The following is an 18,752-nucleotide window of genomic DNA, read 5'->3' on the forward strand; positions in this document are numbered from 1 at the left end:
GCGGGGTCGCTGCATCCATTCTCCTTTATTGTTAGCACACCACACACCGTCCTCTTGGCACTTAGTAAATTGTATTTGCTTTAAAAAACACACACACACGCGCGGGTGCCATGCTGCGCAGACGCCGCAAGTTTATCCCAGGGTCTTTTTTTTGTAATTTTTAGTAATTTATTTTTTTTTCCCCACCTACCTTTTATGTTAAGTGTGGTCAAATGTCATCACTTCCAAAAGAGACAAATAAATAAAAAATCTTAAAAAAACCCAAAACTATCTATAAAACACCGCCTGGGGCTTTGGGAATGTGCCAGGAGCTCCCACACCAGCTGCACTCAGGGAAATGCTTTTTTTTTGTTGTTTGGGTGGGGTTTTTTTCCTCTTTTTCTTCAGTTTTGTTTGAAAAGGACAGGATTTCTCTTTTTCTTTTTTTTTTTTAATATACTCCAGCTTGAAATTCAGTGCAATAGATACAACTACAGTGCAGGGAATGAACTATACAAAAGTCATCCTAACCATGTACAAGCTTTTTTTTTTTGTCTTAGTCGCTATAGAAACTATACCTTTGCATCTGTACCTTTTTGTATACATTATACAGTGTGAATATACTCCGAGAATATTTACAGTACTTTGCTCATCAAATCAGAAACACTATAACTTAAACGTCTACTATTAACAACCATTGAACAAAAATATATATAATATAAATATCTTCCAGTCTATACACAGAGCAGGACATGGATGTATCCGCGTGCTGATGGATTTGGGGGAGCCGGGGGCGGGGGCAGTAGCAAGGGAGGGGGGTGCTGTAGTGTGCGGCTGCCGGTTGGCTCTGCCGGCGCTTCACCGTCGGGCAAATATTGCCGAGATTAAACCACAAAAAAAAAATAATAAACCAACAAAAAAACCGAAACAGAAAGAAAAATCACGGTCCCGCTCCTCTTCTCCCCTCCTGGCTGAAATTCAGGTGACGGAGATGAGAAGCCACCAGCGGAGCCGCTCTGCGGCGGGACAGTGACCTTCCCGCTCAGGTCCGCACGCTCCGTCCAGGAAATCCCCATCCCCGAACCCACCGGGGCTTGAAATCAATTAGACTGCTTTAAAAAACAACTCGTTTCTTGTTTTTCTTTTTAAAAAAAAAAATCGTTGGTTTAGGTTTAGTCAATTTACATGATTTTTCTAAGATTAGAACCTTATAAAAAAAAAAGTTTCCAGCTTTAAAAACTTCCGCTACGTGATTTCTCGTTAAATAACCTATCGCGTCATTAAAAACAAGGGCACCGCCCTCCCGTGGCAGAGGCCGCATGGTTGGTTTTTAAAACGCCGACTGGCTTTGAAATCCTGGACGCGAAACCAGCTAAAAAAATAAAACCAAAACCCACCAAAATCATTCCTAGCAGGAAAAAAATAAAATAAAATAAAATAGGTCAGTCTGTCCACGTTAAACCAGTGGGGGAGTCTGGAAAAGGGGTGTAAGCGCAAGAGCCGGACCCCCCGCTCCCTCCTTCCCGGTTTCTGTACAAAGCGTTTTAAAAAATAACCCCCAAACTCAGGAGAGAAGGTGGGCGGCTGCAAGGCCGCGGCGGGTTAGACCTGCGAGTCGGCGCCCAAGCTGTGAAACTCGTCCGGGGTTTTGTCGCTCTGGCTGGCTCCTCCCTGGCGGAAACCCGAGGCGATTTCGTCGAAGGTCCGACCCTTTGTCTCCGGCACCTTGAAGTAGGTGAAGATGAAGAAGAGGACTAGCAGCACCGTGAAGATGATGAAGACGTAGGAGCCGCAGAGTTGCTGGGAAGGAGGAAAGAGGAGGAGGAGGGGTGAGCACGTGGGGGGAGGCGGCGCTGGGAGCCGATGGGCAATGGCTAAAGGAGCATTCAGCGACCACCCGCCCCCCCGGCAGCTCGGGGCACCCTTCCAGCAAGCACCCCGAGTGGGAAGGGACCCATAAGGATCGCCACGTCCCGCTGCTGCTCCTTCCCTCCCCCCTCCTCCGAGGGGTGCCCATCCCCGGTGTCCCCCTGGCTCGCGGCGAGCGGCAGCGGGTGTTTACCGCGATGTACTGGAAGCCCATGCCCACGATGAAGTTCGAGGTCCAGTTGGAGAGCCCGGCGACAGCGAAGGCAGCGGGCCGAGGGCCCTGGCTGAACAGTTCGGCCACGATAAACCACGGGATGGGGCCTGGACCAATCTCGAAGAAGGCCACGAAGCCGAAGATGGCCACGATGCTGAGGTAGGACATCCAGGGCATTTGGTCCTAGTCCAAGGGAGAGAGAGAAGGGTGGTTCGGTGAGGGGGGACGCAGCACCCGGCCATCCCAGATGAGGAGACTCGAGCACGCATGGTGCTGTGGGGCTTCTCCATGCTGGAGACTGGATTTCTGGGACCTCGAGAGAGACGTGGGCAGCGGGGACCGCTCAGCCGTCACCCTTAGGACAAGTCCTTCCTCCCCCAGGTGCCCCCAGCGAGGGGCAGCGGGCAGGGCCTCCTCCTGGCCCAGCCGGCCTGTCAGCACCCACCGCTCACCAGCAGCGTCAGGGCGATGGTCATGAGCACCGCGCACCCTGCCATCCCTGCCAGGCCGATGAGGTGGAGCGTCCTCCGTCCAGCGCGTTCCACCACGAAGAGCTGTTGGATGGAGACACGCGTCTGTCAGCACATCCCCGGCACACAGGAAAGCCCGTGTCGCTCCACCTTCCCTGGTGAGAGCCTGGTGGGCCACAACTCACCGAAACGACTGTGAAAGCTGTATTGACCACGCCGGAGCCAATGGTGGCGTAAACGGGCTGCTCCACACCCGACTTCTCAAAGATGCTGGTGGAGTAGTAGAAGACCTACAAAGAGCAGGGATGTGCCATGAGGAAAGGGTCTTGGAGCCAGCACGACGTGAGCTGTGGGTGAGCAGCTGACCCATGGCATCTAGCTGCCCCCAGAACTCACCGCGTTGATTCCCGAGAGCTGCTGGGACAGCTGCAGGACGATGGCGATGAGGATGGGCTGGCGATACATGGGGGAACGGAAGAGCTCCATTATGGTGACCTTCTTCTCCCTCATCATTTGCCGGCTCTCCTCCTTCATCTCCTGGAGGTCGCTGCTGACGTCCGTCGTGCCCCTCAGCTTCTTGAGGACTGAGGGGAAGAGCTGGAGTCAGGAGCAGCTGAGGACCCTCCTGCGTGGTGGGACAAGCTTGGGGATGGGGGTCACTCACCGCTCTTAGCTTTGTTCTCCTCGTTGCGGTTGATGAGGAGGAAGCGGGGGCTCTCAGGGGCGAAGGGCAAGATGATGCACTGCAGCAGGGCAGGGACGAAGATGAACCCCAGGAGCAGTGGCCAGAGCGAGTCGTTTCCCATGATCAAGTCCAAACCGAACACCTGAGGACAAGAGGGGTTGAGTCACCCTTCCCCAGCTCAAGTGAGACCCAACTCTGCTGCTCACAGGTTCGCTACAGGCTTGGAAACCCATCAGAGGGGCACAGACAGATATGCTGCTTCCAGGTGGCCAACAGATGCTATATCGTGCTGCTGCCCACCCCAAACCTCAAGATCTCACAGCATCCCTGCTCCCACTGAGCTCCAGGTCCATCCCTCTAGCCCCAGCTCCATCAGCCCAGCACAGGCAACACTCTGCGCTGCCACACAAAACCCCACCCCCTGTGGACCCTGACAAATGTCAGCACCAAAGATGGGGGAACCCCCTGCAGCCATTTCTCCGGCACTCACCTGTGCGATGAGGATGCCCAAGACGATGCCAAGCTGGTGGAATGTTCCCAACGCGCCGCGCAGTGCAGTGGGGGACACCTCACCCACGTACATGGGCACAAAACCGGTGGTGAGGCCAGAGTAGAGGCCAATGATGAAGCGGCCAAGGATGAGCATCTCGAAGGAGAAAGCCATCTTGGAGAAGCCCATGAGGACGGCTGACACGAAGGCGAGAATGTTGGACATCAGCATGGAGTTGCGCCTGGGGAAGGAAGGGAGGAGCGTGGTGAGGACCAGGGGGGTCAGAGAGGCTGAAGGGGCATCAGGAGAACCCAAAGAGCAGCTCTTGGCAGGAGGGAGGTGCCCAAAGCCACCCCCCTGGGATGCCGGGGTGGGGTGAGGCTGCACAACCCCCTCGTTGAGGTCCACCATGGGTCCACCACACTCTGTGCTCACCGTCCAAAGCGATTGACAAAGAGCCCCACGGAAAAGGATCCGATCATGCCTCCGACAGAGAAGATTGCGACGGAGAGGGACCAGAGTGTAGTGAGGGTGGCAGGGCTGATGGGCTCATCATATCGGTACAGCCAGGTACGGTTGTAGAAGTCCTCAATCACCTACAAAAGAGGGAGGAGAAAGGAAGCTGTGGGTTAAAACCATCTCCATTTCATCCGTGCCACCGGTGTCATGAATTGCCTGGCCTCAGCCCGGCCACCTACGGACCCTTGGCTGGCGAGCGCTGCTCACAAGACGATGCGTCACAGAGCCAGGAGCCGCCCAGCCGCCAGGCTGGTGGCTCAGCTCCAGGCCAAGGGAGGAAACCTGATGGGATGCACGGGGGAAATGCAGCCAGACAGGTTCTGGGCTCGCCCTGCCGAGAGAGCGGCTTGGCATTGCCAAAACACCTCTTTCGCCTCACCGGGCGGCCACCGGGAGGTCATGCTCCTCCCAGGGCACAGGAGGTGGGAAGGGACACGCCTCCATCCCCAGAGAAACAACACAGAAGGGGAGACAGTGGAGCTGCTGGAGGAAGGTGAGGAAGACAGCAGGGTGATCCAGGCAGCTGATCGATTCCCATCCCCTTGGACACTCCCCTGAATTTAATTTCTAGGGTTTTTTCTGCAATACTTCCATAACGCAATACTTATAACACTATAATTCCGCAACACTTCCGCAACACTAACATCCAAGACAGGCACTCGTTTTTACACAGAACACCCTTTTTTATATATATATATTTATATAAAAATATATATATTACAAAAATGTATTTTTAAAGCCAGCCCACTGCTGAAAAGCCTCGAGTAAAGTTATTTAAGGGTCACCCACCCCCAAACCCAAAAAGCAAAGGGCTTGGTAACACACCCAACTGACCCCGGGTGGAGGGAGCAGAGATTCCGTGTGCGCAGGGGAAGCTGCTGCTGGACATCAAGTGGCCCAAAGGCCTCACTGCCTCCAAGGGTTTTGCACGTGCTTGATTTAAGTGTTTGCACAATCACACTTGGTTTTCTAGTTTTTCCGTCATTTCAAGCACAAACAAGAGCCCCTGGCAAAGGCAGCGCAAGAAATACACCCTGTACTTCACTATTCATTTCAATAATGTAATTATTATTTTTAAGTTGTTCCTTCTACAAAGCTCCTAAACTATTAGAATTTCAGTATTTAAGTGATCTCGTTCGCTTCCTGCTTCACCTGGAGGTTTTGACGCTTTGGGGGCTTTTCCCTTCCTTTTCCTAACATCACCAAAATAGATTATTGATATTATTACTTGGAGAACCCAGGACTGGCCCAGGCTCCGGCAGGGGTAAGCAGGTCTCCGCACACACCCCACCAAACCTTGCAGCGCTCTAAATTCCTCCCTACTTTCCCAAAATTGCCAGCTCTCTCGCCTTGAAGCAGAAAAAAATTAATTCAAGCAACCGCGGACACCCCAGTGCCAGCTGAGCTACACTGGGCTGTGCCTCAGCTTATCAAAAAATAACACCCAAATACCCCCCTCCTGGCACCCGTTCCTCCTGCAAAAAAGGATGGATGGAAAAATCCACCATAAGCCAGTTGTTGGGAGAGGAGGAGATGAAAAATGAGTTTAAAGTGAGAAGCATGAAAAAAAAAAATTGCCATTTCCCAAAAGCTGGGGTTTTTTTCCCCTTCTCTTCCCCTTCATTTCACTTCAGCTGAGTGTTTGCTACCAGCCCTTGCCCAGTTTCGGGCCATTCCCTCCCCACATCACATCTGCAAACACCCCACAAACACCAAGCCGCTGTTTCAGCAGCAGGGAGGACTCTATTAAGAGGACCACAAAACCGGCGCTCAGCCCTCCACCTGAGAAAGGAGCCTTTCTGCAAGGCCGCCGGCCGCAGGGAGCGGCTGCCAGCAAACACTGCTGCACTTGCACTGCTGAGGCCAGGGGAATGATGCATCCCAGCCCTTCACCCCACTCCATCCCCATCCTGCACCCTGATGCATCCCCACGCCTGTGCCACACTGCGTCCCACTCCCAATCCTGCACCCCAGCGCACCCTGACACATCCCCATCCTGCACCTCAGTGCACCCCAATGTATCCCCATCCCAGTCCTGTACCCTGACACATCCTGATGCATCCCAGTTCAGCACCCCAATGCATCCTGATGCATCCCCATCCCAATCCTGCACCCCAATTCATCCCCATCCGGCATCCTAACCCCAATCCTATGCCCCAGATTATCCTGATGCATCCTCATCCTGCACCCCGATGCATCCCCATCTCATCCCTACACACTGATGCAGTCCCATCCCAATGCATCCCCAATCCTGCACCCCAACACACCCCCAGACCCACGTCCCAACGTGTCTCCACCCTTAAATGTGGGAGGAACCCCCATGCCCAGAGCATCCTGCTACCCAGGACAACACTCACCCTGCCTCCCCTCACGCCTCCAACACAGAGCACCCCAAATCCGTTCCCCCATTAGTTCTGCACCCCAAACACAGCATCACTCGCTTGGGTGACTCGTCCCTAAAACACACAGCCCAGCCCTGGCCTAAGCTCCAAGGGTTTAATCCTAAAATGCACAAAGGAAACTGAGGCAACACCCATCGCAGGGGCATCCTGCTTTGCTGGGGGCTCTGCAGGAACCGGAGCTCAGTCCCCAATGCTCACATCACCCAGGGCAGCATCTCCTGGGTCAGGAGAGGATGGAGTAAAGTCCTTCAGCCACAGGGAAACAACACACATCCTTGGGATGCGGGGCCGGGCTCCGATGCAGGGCAGTAATTACAGAGCTCCTGCTTCCCGCGGTGCCGGAGCTCAGGGGGAAAACGAGGGCAGATGCCAGAAAGCAGCTCCTCAGCACGTTTCCAGGGATTTCCCAGCTCGCCACCATTTCAAACGCTGCTCCTATCGCCTGTCTCCAGAGGAGGATGCTCACCGCCAGCCAAGTGGGAGCGTTACCAGCGCGCATCAGTCCAAGGGAAGGCGAGCATGGGTTAGGCTGTTTTAGCAGGGTGATGCTTTCAGCAGACTGATGCATGCACTGTGGCCGTGGGTGCAAGCAGCAAGGGTGCTGGACAGGAGTCACAGCCTCCACCCGCATGAAATCCTGCATGGGCCACTCATCGGGATTAAATACAATTTAATGCAATACTTCAAATAAAGACAATTTGCATCTTTTTTGTTCTTTCCATATGGGTGGGGTCCAAGAAGTTTTTGCATGGGGTCTTCTGTCCCACAAGGAGTTTTTTCAGCGCTTGAGGTGAGATATTGCAGCCTGCTCCCTGGTAATGGGATTAATGCTCTCGCAGCGTGAATCCTGTCTTGGTGGCTTTAATTATTTGGGATGGTGAACCAGAGCAGAGGCTGCAACGATGCTGAGGGACAGGCTCTGAGCTCCTGCAGCAGCAGCCAGACCCCAATTTGTCCTTTGACACCTTACCCCAGCAGCCGAGCTTTACCCGGGGCACATCACAAGCCCTGCACGGGATTTCTGAGCTAACATTTCCAAACCTTTAACTCCTCAAAAAGCCACATCATTCAGCAAAAGTCAAGTTTTTCAAGGCTTCCATGTACCTACCAGTCGCTGGAGAGTCCAGGCACTACACTAGGGGAAGGAGCAAACACCTCCTGCTCTCCACCCTCCTTCGCACACAGCCTGTCCCAGCTGACCATCTCCACCCCGGGACAAGGGGACATCCTGCCTCCAACGCTCCGGGATGCAAAGCACCCACCCCAGCAGCCATTCCCCTGCTTCCAGATGACTCAAACCCTAATTAACTCCCAGACCTTTGCTAAAAGCCAAGGTTAAAAGTTACACTGGTCCCACTTGGAGAGCATCCTGCATGCGTTCCTGGGATTTTTCCCAGCAAAACCGCTAAGTAAGGAGGAAACTAATTCTCCCGGGAAGGCGGGAGCTAAATAACGGCCTTGCAAATCCCATTACAGGCATTAAGCTGCCTAGCGGGATGTACTATTTTAGCCCGGTTGGCAGCATATGCAGGTTTGTTTTCGGGCACAGGGGAGTGGAATTTTGCACAGCTGCTCGGCGCACGCTCACCTTTTGTGGGGCGTTGATGACACCAGTGTTGTAGCCAAACTGCAAAGAACCCAGCACCGCTCCTCCCACAGCGAGCATCAGGCGAGCAGTCATCTGCAGGAAAAGGGGGAAGAAAACAAAAAAGAGGGGTTAAACTTGAGGTCCCAGCTATGCCCCCCCCGCCCCCCCAGCAGAAAGGTCCCCCAGTGCCTCTCCCTGAAGAGCTGCAAAAGGAGGAGGGATGCTCATAAGGTTGCAAGCACAAATACACAAGATAAAAGAGAAAACTTGCTTTTTTTTATAGCATCCACATGGGCTAAGGGAAAAAAATACTAGTTTGGGGTTAAAAAAATACTGTTTGGGTATTCCATGATTATTTTGCCTCTGGCGTGGGGCGGGAGTTTTTATCTGGATTTGCAGGGTCCCCTCCGAGGGCTCCACGTGACACCCAGGCAGCATGCCAGCACAAGATGTTTTTGGGGACGCCACGGTGACGCTGCCGGTCAGCCGAGCGTTGTCCCAGCATCAGCATGAGGATGCCCCAGACAGCCACCACTAACAAAGTTTTTGCATCAGAGCCTAATTAACAGTCCCTAAGCAAAATCCCGGCTATTTGGCAAAGCCTTCACCCGCCTCCTCTTCCTCCCGCTTAAGCCAGAGTGACAATCAGAGCCTTGTTTAGGAGCAGGGTCAGGGCAGGCCAGTGCTTGGGCCACCTTCGTTAATGGCCCAATTATCCCAGGCAGGAGATTTTCCCAGTGCTCAGCTCCGAGAACCAGGATCCGACATTCCCGGTTAATCAGCTTTGGGATGGTCCACGTGAAATTTATAAGCCCCTTAATTTGGGGGGTGGGTTCTTCCTGGTTATCCAGGGAGACCAGTGCATTACCCCAACCCCAGGGATGCTCTCCTGGCATCTCAGATTAATATTCCTAAGGGACTGGTGCTGGTCAGGCTCCACCTAAACACCTCCCCCTAAATCAGGAGGGCTGATTGCAAAGTACATACACACAAGAAAGGGGTATTTTCTTACTGTTTTCTTTTTTTTTTTTTAATAAATACAAGTAAGTGCTGCGACTGACCTCCCCTCTCTGGCCAAACTGCCTCCTCCCGGCGTTAAAGTTTGCAGGGAAAAAGCAACAGGGAATAAAGCCAGCCCCGTTAATGAAGCTCATTAATTAGGCTTGGCCCCAACACAACTAATCAGGGAGGTTTTGGCACTTGGTTTTGTTCAGTGATTCTGAATAAACCCACCCTGAGACAAAAATGTCCCACTTGGGAGGGCAAAAACAGGCTGGAAAGTTGCTGGCATCCCAGAAAAACAAGGAAAAAGCCCCCAAAAAATTCTAACTCCAACCTCATCCATCTGCTCACTGCTCTGCAAAACTGCAACAGGCAACATCAGGAACGCTGAAAGCAACCCGTGCTTAAATAAACGTTGTTTAAAAAAATTAGGGTTTTTTAGTCTTTGGGTGGTTTTGGGGAACTTTTTTTTTATTTCAGGGTTCCTGTGGGGCTTTAGGAGGGGTTCTTTGCTTTTTGGGGTAGTGATTTTTATTTCGCATCACTAAAGGCTGGGTCACCCACCCCGGAAAGCTGGGGCTGCAAGTGTGCAGGTGAGTCACGGCAGCACCATGCCACAGGGATAGGGATGCATCACGCCAACATGACCTTTACTCCAGGAAGGTGGCAGGCAGTAACACCTCGTTGCTCCAACACCAGCCATGGCCCCACAAAGAATTAAGTAAGAAAATTACTTTTTCAATTTGAACCTCTAGCAAAAAAAACAACAGAACAAGAAGAAGCCAAAACTTGTGGGTTTAACCTCTAGCAAAAAACCCCAAACTTATTTTTAACCTTTAGCAACAAAAAATCTTTATATTTTTATCTTTTAGCAAAATAAAAAAAAACACTTTTATTTTCATTAAACTCCAGCAGCCTGAAGAGACGATGGGAGAGAGTCAGTCGGAAGGCTGCTGGCGTTTCTGGAGGCTCTCCCCAGGCAGGGTCACTGTGATTCAGCTCCTCTCCCTCCCTTCTGGCTTCCCAGTTCCAAACACGCTGCCTGGCCCGATCCGGGAGCCTTTCAGCTTTAACCTCGCCATTAAAGGAGAGGCTTAAGATGGCGAGATGGGGGGGGGGGGGGGGGGGGGGAGGAAGAAAAAAAAAAGTTTATTTTTCAGGGCAGCCTTGCACGGGAAACTCCAGCTAAAATCACATGCAGGGTCTTGGGCCTTTTTTTTTTTTTTTTTTTTAAACCAGCTTGCAGAAAGCAGCAGCTTTATTTAGAGTTCAGGGGAAAAGAAAAGAAAACCAAAATACTTCCCCTTCTTGCTTTTGTGCACTAAGCTTATTTACAGCCTGGATATATCTAACACTTGCGGGTTTTTTCCCCTACTAACTCCTATACCTTATAGGAAGTTGAGTGCCACGCTTGTAATTTTCATAAATTTGTATTTAGTTTTTGCTGCTTCCTTCATCACTCTAAACACAGAGGTCTGGATGCTCAGAGGAGGGTTCAGCCTGCAGGGTGACAGCAGCCCCCTCAAACCTGCAGCGGGCTGTGTCTGTCTTTACAATTTTTTGTAATATTTTTTTTTACCCCTTTGGTTTTGGTTTTTTTTTCCTCCACTGCAGAATTACAGGATGTTGCCTACCTCATGGAACAAGGAAATTAATAATCCCTTTAAAAATAATAACATTAACAAAAGCGTCCCAGGAGGGAGTCTCAAGAAAAAAATCCACATTTTAACAGAGCTCATCAAAATTAGCCACGCAGCCTTAACGAGCATCCAAAGGCTCAGTGCAAGAGGTCCCATCCTGGGCCAGGCTGGATACAGCGGGCAATTGTGGGGAGGGGATGCAGCCTTACAGCATCTTGTACACTTGTTTGCACACTTATGTACACTCGCTGGAGTGAAGACAACCGGATTCGGTCATTGCCTGCTGGCTCCCAGCCCAGGAAAAACTTACGCATCCACCGAGGGCCAGGTAAAACCTGCTCCTAAAGCCACGGTATGGGCCACAGCACCAGCATTTACCGACAGGAGGGCTTTTTTGCAGCCAAAACAAGGGGTAACACCAGCACCGTGGGGATCAACCAAGATTTTGTTGGGGGATTATTGGTGTGGGAGAAAACTCAGGGTGAGGGGAAGTGGAGTCAGAGCAGCATTATTTCTTTTTTTTTTTTTTCTCCCCTTAAAGGTCAGCTGGGGACGGCGACATGATCCCTCTCAGTTTTGCAACCACAAGAGGTCTGCGACAAGCCCAGGAGATGTTTTTGCATGCAAAAGGCCAGAGCTGCCCAGCTCCGTGGGCAGAAAAGCACGTCCCACTTTAATAATATTAAATATTAAATTGAAGGGCGGAGGGGTAAGCTCGTCCCCCACCTCCCAGCACCCCCAGCATCCCTACCGCCAGCTGCTTGAATAAAAATCCTTTTCTTCCTTGCAAAACACGCTCCGGATTATAAGCGTCGCCCATCAGAGCGGAGCAAACTGTTCCTGCAGTTAACTACCCTTAAAAAAAATGTAATTCTTTCTAACCCAAATTTATCGAATGGGGTAGTTAAGATGGAGAAGCAGAGGGAGCACATCTCTGGCTCCATTTTGGTAGCCGGGAGTTAAGCCTGGCCGGCAGCGCATCGGATTTCTTCGTTATGAGAGCAAATTTCCTTCCAATTCCTCCCCCCATCGACGCGCTGCCGGCCGTCACGTTCCCAGCTCCCACCCCTAAACCCACACCTCGCCCAAAAAAAAAAAAAAAAAAGAAAAAAATGGCGCTGGGGTAGAACTAGCTTTAAATAAAATAATATTTCTATATAAAAGTTTAATTAAAAAAATAGTATTCCCAATGCTCCAAAGCAGGGGACGGGGGGAATAAGGAGTTGTTTGCTGGGGAGAAAAATAAGACTAGTTGTTCCTCTAACATCTTTAATTGGAATAAAATTATTATTTTTGTTTTTAATTACACGTTGTCTGGCGCTTTGTACAGCCACGGAGCAAATTTTTTACTTCCTTCCCTGGAAAAAAAAAAAAAAACACGAAAAAAAATATCCCTACATACTTGAGTATCTCCCAAAACACTCCCAGAAGGGAATATTGGGGGGGTGAGGGGGGCCAGAATCCCCCAGGCAAGGCCGGGACAAGCAGAGCCCGGAGTCTAACGTTAACGACCCCCGTGCAATTAACTCACCTTCCTCATTCTGGGCCCGATGTCGCATCGCTTTAACCCACCTCTATTATTATAAATCAACTTATGTAAAGGGGGGTTGCGGCGCTGGGAGGACTCGGCTACTGCCGACGGGCCGACTGAGTTTAGATTACTTAATTAACTCATTGGGGGGGGGGGGGGGGGGGGGGGGGCGGTAAACTGCTGTGGATTGCGTCCCGGTGGCGCAGAGGGCTGACACCGGGGTCGAACCGGCCGAACCTCCGCACTGCCGGGGGGTCCCTCCGTATCACGCCAGCCCTGCACCCCCCTGTCGCCAAGCCGGCACCCCGGGGCCCTGCCTGCCTCCTCCTTACCCCCAAAGCGGGGCCAAAACCGCCCTGTTTTGGCGCTTTCCCCCGCACCTCAGGGGGCAGAGGAGCGCCTCACCCCGAACTCTCATCCCGGCGCGCTGTGAGGCACCGAGGCTGCGCGACGGCTGTTTGGGGGGGGGGGTTCCCCCTTGTTTCTGAGGTAAATTTTTTAAAAAAAATGTTTATTTCGCCTGGCGCCGGCCACCCAAGCGTGTCCACAGTGTGAGCTGTGCCCGACGGCTTCGGGGACCCCAAAAGCTGCCGGTTAACCCCAAACCCACCCACCGCCTGCTTCACCCGGGGCCCCGCGGAACAGCTCGTCGTCCCGCCAGTTGTGTAACGCGGGGGAGGGGGCGGCGGGCGGGACGGGACGGCGGCGGATCCCCGGGGCGCTGCGCTCACCTTGCTGCCGGTGTCCATGGCGGCGGCGGCGGGGCGGCGGGGCGGGCGGGGCGGGCAGCGCGGGGGAGGCGGCGGAGCGGCGCGCAGCGGAGCTGAGCGGTGACGCGCGGCCGCGGCGGGGGCATTGAAGCGGCTTAAGAGAGCGGGAGCGCAGGGAGCGCCCGGCGCCGCGGGGCGGCGGCGCCCATTGGGCCGTGCGGCGGGAGGGGGCGGGGCGAGGAGGGGGGCGGGGCGGGGGCGGGGCGGGGGCGCGGTGGTGTGCGGGGAAGGGCGGAGCGCGTGTGGCTCTGCACGTGGGCCCGAGGGCGCGGGGGGGGGGCGGGGGGGGCTAGGTGTGCACGTGCGCCGGTGTGCAAGGGTGCGTGTGCGTGGGGCGGGTGTGCACGCGCGCGCGTGGGCCTGTGCGCCCGGGTTTGCACACGCGCGAGTGTGCCAGGGCGCCCCCGCGCATGCTTGCACACGCGTAAACTGCGTGTGTGGCTGGGCCCGTCGCGCGTGAGTGTGCAAGGGCGTCTGTGCGTGTGTGTGCACATGTGAGTGTGCCAGTGTGTGCGGCCGAGTGTGCCAGTGCATGTGCAGTTGTGTGCAAGTATGTGCACACACATGTTTGCACACGAGCAAGTGTGCAAGGGAATGCCTGCATGTGTTTGCGTATGTGTGCGTGCAAACACATGCTTGCCCAGCTGGGTGGGTGAGCGTGCAAGTTTGCAGGGGTGTACACATGGCTGCATGCATGTGAATGTGCAAGGGTGTGTACAGGTGAGCATGCGAGTGTTTGTGTACCTTTACACTTGTGCAAGTGAGCACAGCTGTGTGTGTGCACATGCGGGAGTGTATGTGGGGTTGTGCATGTGTGAGTGTGCATGCGTGTGTGTGCACATATGAGTGTGCTAGTGTGTGCATGCCTGTACATGTGTGCCTCTGCATGCACATGAGCATGCAACTGTGTGTGTGTGCACACGTGAGCAAGTGTGTCTCTATACATTGTGCCTCTGTGTTGAATAATGGGCCATAAATCAGTGTGCACACGTAAGCATGCGTGTTTGTGCATGTGCTTGCCTCCACGTGTGCATGCAACCACTCGCACGTGCTCGCCCATCTGCATGTGTGCGTGCCTCCGCATGTGTGAGTGCACACGTGTGCAAATCCACGGGCACACGCATGCAAGAGCTTCCCTGCAAAGACCTAGTGAGTACACATGTGTGTGCAACAGCCGCCTGCAAGGGGCCACCCCCTTGCAGCAACCCCCTTTGCTGAGTGCAGCCCCTGGGGTCCCAGCTCCCCCCCCCCGCCTCCATCCCCAGAAAATCCCCACACCTGGTGTAAAACACCCTGCAGCTGGTGCAATACCCCACGCCTGGTGCAAAACCCTGCACCCGGTGCAAGACATGCTGTAGGCTGTAGTGGTGCGATACCCTGCACACGATGTGAAATCCCATGTGCAGGGCAAACCCCCGCACGTGGTGCAATACCCTGGTGCAAAACCCTGCACCCAACGCAATACCCTGCAGCCGGTGCAATACCCTGGTGCAAATTCTTGCACCTGGTGCCATACCCTGGTGCAAAACCCTGCACCCAATACAACCAGCCCCAAGGCGCTGGGCTGGGTGAGAGCAAGCCGATTCCCCCCCCCCCCCCCCCCCCGCTTTTCACGGGGGTGCCATGGGTTTTGGGGGGCAGACAGCAGGCAATCCAGTGGGAGAAGCAGCCAGGCAGGGGTTTCTGCACGTCCTGCACGTCCGCCAGCTCCTCCCATCCCGGCATCCCACCGCCAGGCCACCAAAGGGGACGCCGGGGGTCCCGCTCGGGGACGCGCTGCAGCTCTTTGTCCACCCTCGGACCCCAAAACCTCCCCTTTTCCCCTCAAAAGCATTTAAAAAAAAATCATTAAACCCATAAAAATAATTCCAAAAATTCAATTTCCCCATGATTTCTCATCCAAAAAATGGGAGGGGGGGAATAATGGGAAAAAAAATTAAAATTGCAAAAAATGCAAAAAAAAAAGGCAAAACAAAGGCAAAAAAATTAAAACATGAAAAAGAAAAATACACGAAAAAGAAAAAACACACAAAAAAGCAACAAATTTTTTTAAAAAGGCAAAAATAAAAAAAAAGAAGCAAAGAGCAGAAATTGGGCACAAATTCCAAAAACTTGAAGTCAAGAATTCATTTTATTTTCCTAAAGCTGCAAAATTTTGCCCCAAATCTGGCTGGTTTGGGCAAATCCCTGCCTCTAAACTGCAATAAATACAAATTTTAGCAACCCCAACCCCGTCCATTTGCTTTTTCTCCCTTTTTTTGCTGATCCCAAATGGGAAATGGGGAAAAAAATTTTTTTTTTTTTTTTCCTGAGCTGGCATTTTTCTGGTGGGGGGCGGGGGGGCCAAGGGTGTCGGGCGGGAATGCTGATGGAAGGGAAAAGGGCCGGAGGCGGGATAATCCCGTCGGTGCCGCTGAGCTGGAGGGGGATTTAGGGGAGATTTTGTCAGTCCCGTCCTTTTGAATGGGAAGGGGCGGGGGAAAGGGTTAAAATCGTTAAAATAATATCCCGGCGGGTAACGGTGGAGGCCAGAGGCCACGGTGATGGGTCAGGGACCAGCGTGGTGGTGGGACTGAAGCCATGGTGATGGGCTCAGGGACTGACATGGTGGCCACAGTGATGGGCTCAGGGACTGGAGTGGTGGCCACAGGGATGGACTCAGGGATTGGCGTGGTGGTGGGACCGAAGCCCCAGTGATGGGCTCAGGGACTGGAGTGGTGGCCATGGTGTTGTGCTCAGGGTTTGGCGTGGTGGCCACGGTGATGGGATCAAGGACTGGAGTGGTGGCCACAGTGATGTGCTCGGGACCAGAGTGGTGGCCATGGTGATGTGCTCAGGGACCAAAGCCACAGTGGTAGAGCTCAGGGACCAGCGTGGTGGCCACAGTGATGGGCTCAGGGATCAGCATAGTGGTGGGACTAAAGCCATGGTGATGGGCTCAGGGACTGGAGTAGTGGCCACGGTGATGCGCTCAGGGACCGAAGCTATGGTGATGGGTTTGGGGACCAGCATGGTGGCCATGGTGATGGGCTCAGGGACTGGCATGGTGGTCACGGTGATGCGCTCAGGGACCGAGGCCACAGTGATGGGCTCAGGGACTGAAGCCATGGCAATGGGCTCAGGAACTGGCATGGTGGCCACGGTGATGGGCTCAGGGACCGAAGCCACAGTGAAGAGCTCAGGGACCAGTGTGGTGGCTACGGTGATGGGCTCAGGGACCAAAGGTACGGCAGTGGGCTCGGGGACTGCCATGGTGACCACAGTGATGGGCTCAGAGACTGAGGCCACGGTGATGGGTTCACCCTCTCTCCATGGGATTCGAGTTGTGGCAAGGCCAGAGGCCACAGTGATGGGCTCAGCCTTCCCCTCCTCACCCTCTTCCCTGCCCCGCGTTCCAGCTGTGACTCAGCGGCATGGCACATGCTCCCCTTGCCACCTGGCCGGTGGGATTTCTGCTGAAAAACACGAATTCCTGATGGATGAGGAAATCCGGCCACTTAGATCCCTCCTCCATGCCGCCTCGCACTGTCATCGGTCCTTATCTTGCGGCCTCTCCCATCCCCAGCCGTGTCCCCACCCCGGGGACACGGGTGACACGGGCGTCCCAGTGACACACATGGGTGCAGTGGGGAATTGTGGGCAGCGGTTCCTATTTTTTTGGGCAAAGTCCGGGCTGGGACAGCCTTTGCCGGGATAGCTTCCCGTTAATAAAGCCAGCATCACCAGATGGTGCAAGGGAGGGAATTTGGTGCTGCTGGGACTTGATGCCGCTGATGTCTCTGCAGCCAAAAATCCTGGGTTATTCTAACAAATTTTGGGAAAGTGTTAGCGCTTGACCTCTGAGCATCCTTGGGATGGAGTTGATCCACTGCAGGAGGGAATTTATTTTAATATTTCCCATGTCCTTTGATGCGTTGGAGCCTGAAGCCCTTTCAAACAAGCCCCTGGGCCAACAATTTCTTTTTTTCCCCTTTCAAAATCCAGGCAAAAATCCGCAAAAACGGGATTTCCAGAGATCCACCACCCCAATTCCTCCCCACCCCCCTAAAAACACAGCTCCCTACCCAAGCTCATAATTCCTCTTGCACAACAGCTGGAAGCAGCTGCCAACATCTGGCTGGCCCCGCTGAGCCCATTGGCACCGCGGCAAAACTGGGTCAAACCGCAGCGGTTTTGCCCTTTGAAGGTGCAGGTTGGGACTGGGTCAGGTCAGGAAGCAGCTGGAGCCAGAAAACACCAGTTTAGGTGATGAAATTGGGGACAAAGTCCATAAGGAAACAGGGATTCGTCATCAAATTGGGTTGAGCAACGCCGGCGTGAGCTTCCTTGGGGATTGCAGCCCTTAAATACCACCGGACAACCTCTCCAGCAGCGTTGTGCTTTGTTCCCGGAGAGGTTTGAGGGACCAGGAGATTATCCAGCAGCATCCCAGCACCGCCTGGGATCATCCCCATCACTCCTGGGTCAGCTCCATCACTCCTGGGTCAGCTCCATCACTCCTGGGTCAGCCCCATCACCGGCGACACCAAAGCACTTTAACGGCCGCCGCGCTCAGATCCGGCAGCTGCATCCTCTTGCTTTTCCCATTTTATCTGTAACCCAGGACTAGTTAAATCCCTCCTTGTCAGGCTGGGATCAACCCCGTGGTCTTTGGGTCAGGTGGATGCTCCACATCCGAGGAAGCTGGAACACCAAACCTAATCAAAGCAATTGGTCCTGTGTAATTTATCCCAATTAATCAGCACTGAGCCCCTTGCTTGGTTTTCCCAGCTAAGCAGCGACTTTCCATCCTAAACTGCGCTGGGTTTGGTGACTTCTCACCCATTAAAGATAAAAAGGATTGGAAAAGAAAGGGATTTTCTGTTTTTTCCATTAAAAGGGGGGATTTATCCCCCCGGTTCCAGGTCTTGCAAAGGTGCCTTTTGCATCTCAGCCCTTATTTTGCATTTTTAGGGCGAATTGATGCTCATGGAAACACGGGGAATAAAGAGGCCAGAGCTAAAAATAATCAGGTGAGTCACAGCGCAGCACTGGGACGTGTCATAGAGCCGGAGCTGAAATCCATGGGAAGACTTAGAGGGAAAAATCCATTTTCCCTTCGGCTTCGCCTGCTCACGCGAGTGGCTCCCTGTTCCTCCTCCAAGCAGAAAGGAAAAGGGACACACACGTGCACATATTGACATATAGATCTATACGATGATGCTTTCCCTGCCCGTAAAAGCTCCTTGGACCTCACAAACGCCCCTCACAGCCAAAATTGCAGAAAAAGGGAAATTTTTTCCCCATTTCCCATAACACTGAGATGAAATAATTCCCATTTTCTGGAGTTTTCTTCCCTTCAGGAGCTATTTCTGGAGCCAAAGGAGAGCAGCTGTTAACACTAATAATTAATCATTAATGATAGTAAGCAGAGAACGGCCACTCCCATGTCTTAATTGGCAGAGATGCTCCTTTTTGTTTAATTTTTTATTAATTCAGTTATTTTTTTATCCCGTTCCCAAGGTGTGGACAATACTAGGGGGGAATTTGGGGGTGTTGCAGGGTTTTGTGGGTTCAACTACTGGGATTTTCTCCGCTTGGGGAGAAAAAGGGC

The 18,752-nt window shown here is 53.1% G+C and overlaps 1 protein-coding gene across 2 annotated transcripts; it reads right to left on the reverse strand.

Annotated features, from left to right (window-relative positions):
- SLC2A1 (solute carrier family 2 member 1) lies at positions 1-13,265 on the reverse strand. 2 transcript variants are annotated; one of them, XM_055705775.1, is made up of 10 exons: positions 13,121-13,265; positions 8,217-8,309; positions 4,143-4,303; positions 3,708-3,948; positions 3,197-3,359; positions 2,929-3,116; positions 2,718-2,822; positions 2,515-2,616; positions 2,042-2,245; positions 1-1,779 (listed from the first exon to the last, which is right to left on the reverse strand). In XM_055705775.1, exons 1-10 carry the CDS (start codon positions 13,136-13,138, stop codon positions 1,582-1,584), a joined length of 1,473 nt encoding a protein of 490 aa, XP_055561750.1. In that variant the 5' UTR covers positions 13,139-13,265; the 3' UTR covers positions 1-1,581. The 2 variants fall into 2 exon arrangements, with proteins under 2 accessions (XP_055561750.1, XP_055561752.1); XM_055705777.1 differs by lacking the exon at positions 13,121-13,265 and adding an exon at positions 8,488-9,051.
- Positions 13,266-18,752: the final 5,487 nt, after the last annotated feature.

Source organism: Falco cherrug, chromosome 3, assembly GCF_023634085.1.
Source record: "Falco cherrug isolate bFalChe1 chromosome 3, bFalChe1.pri, whole genome shotgun sequence".
Classification (NCBI taxonomy): Eukaryota; Metazoa; Chordata; class Aves; order Falconiformes; family Falconidae; genus Falco; species Falco cherrug.